Source organism: Phalaenopsis equestris, unplaced genomic scaffold, assembly GCF_001263595.1.
Source record: "Phalaenopsis equestris unplaced genomic scaffold, ASM126359v1 Scaffold234304, whole genome shotgun sequence".
NCBI classification, from domain to species: Eukaryota; Viridiplantae; Streptophyta; class Magnoliopsida; order Asparagales; family Orchidaceae; genus Phalaenopsis; species Phalaenopsis equestris.
In genome coordinates, this window is record NW_018252224.1 from 1 (window position 1) to 779 (window position 779).

At 28.2% G+C, this 779-nt stretch overlaps 1 protein-coding gene across 1 annotated transcript in view; it reads right to left on the bottom strand.

The window, feature by feature from the left end:
• Positions 1-149: 149 nt before the first annotated feature.
• The window catches only part of LOC110038915 (alpha carbonic anhydrase 4-like), a gene marked incomplete at its 3' end in the record, with an annotated part of 1,676 nt that continues 1,046 nt past the window's right edge, over positions 150-779 (bottom strand). Inside the window, exons 3-5 of the mRNA XM_020743840.1 lie at positions 657-762; positions 302-439; positions 150-203 (exon numbers count right to left, since the gene is read on the bottom strand). Coding sequence (XP_020599499.1) covers positions 150-203; positions 302-439; positions 657-762 — 298 coding nt within the window. The remainder of the gene's footprint in view (positions 204-301; positions 440-656; positions 763-779) is intronic.

Consider the following 779-nt stretch of genomic DNA (forward strand, 5'->3'; position numbering starts at 1 on the left):
ATAGTTTAACGACCCTATCATTAAGTGGTTGCACCAGTCTTGCATTCGTTGCATAATCCAGTAAAAAGATAAATTGTAAGTGTTAATAGATTTCTTGCAAGATTATAAGAAAGGGAGCTTCTTTCTATTTTGGTTTCTAAAGAACTTACAACTATAGTAGCTTCTTTTAATAAATCTAGCTGCTTTGGTGATAAAGTTCTTATCTACACAAAATGAGTATTATTTATAAGTTAACAAAATAATATAATTTTATATACTTTAAATTGAAGGTTGATGTTCACTTTACAAAAGAGAAAACTACCTTTTTATTGATAGTCCACGTGACATCTTCAGTGCATGGCGGAATAGTTGTATATCCCATCAATCTATAGTATTTTTTAGTCATTCTACTTACCTTCTTAGGATCAATGATTCCAATCTCCACTTTTGCACCAATATTCTTTTTTATTGTGGGAATATGTCTCTCAACCAAATATCAATGATAATGTTTACAATTATAATTAATGATAATGTTTAAGTATTGAAAAATATGCATTAGTACATATTCGTTTATAATTATTTATAGATTTAAATAAATTATTGTATTATAATAAAACGTACTCGTGCATTTATATGGAGCATATATGCATAAACTTATAAGGAAACAATTTGAATACCTTGGTTAAGAATGGATCTGGATCATCGACTTTGAATAAGTTGCTTATCATAGCCATTTTTTGGCCAGTAGTTTGTTGGTGAAGCAAATGAACCTCTAAATCAAATCTGATTTGACCAATATA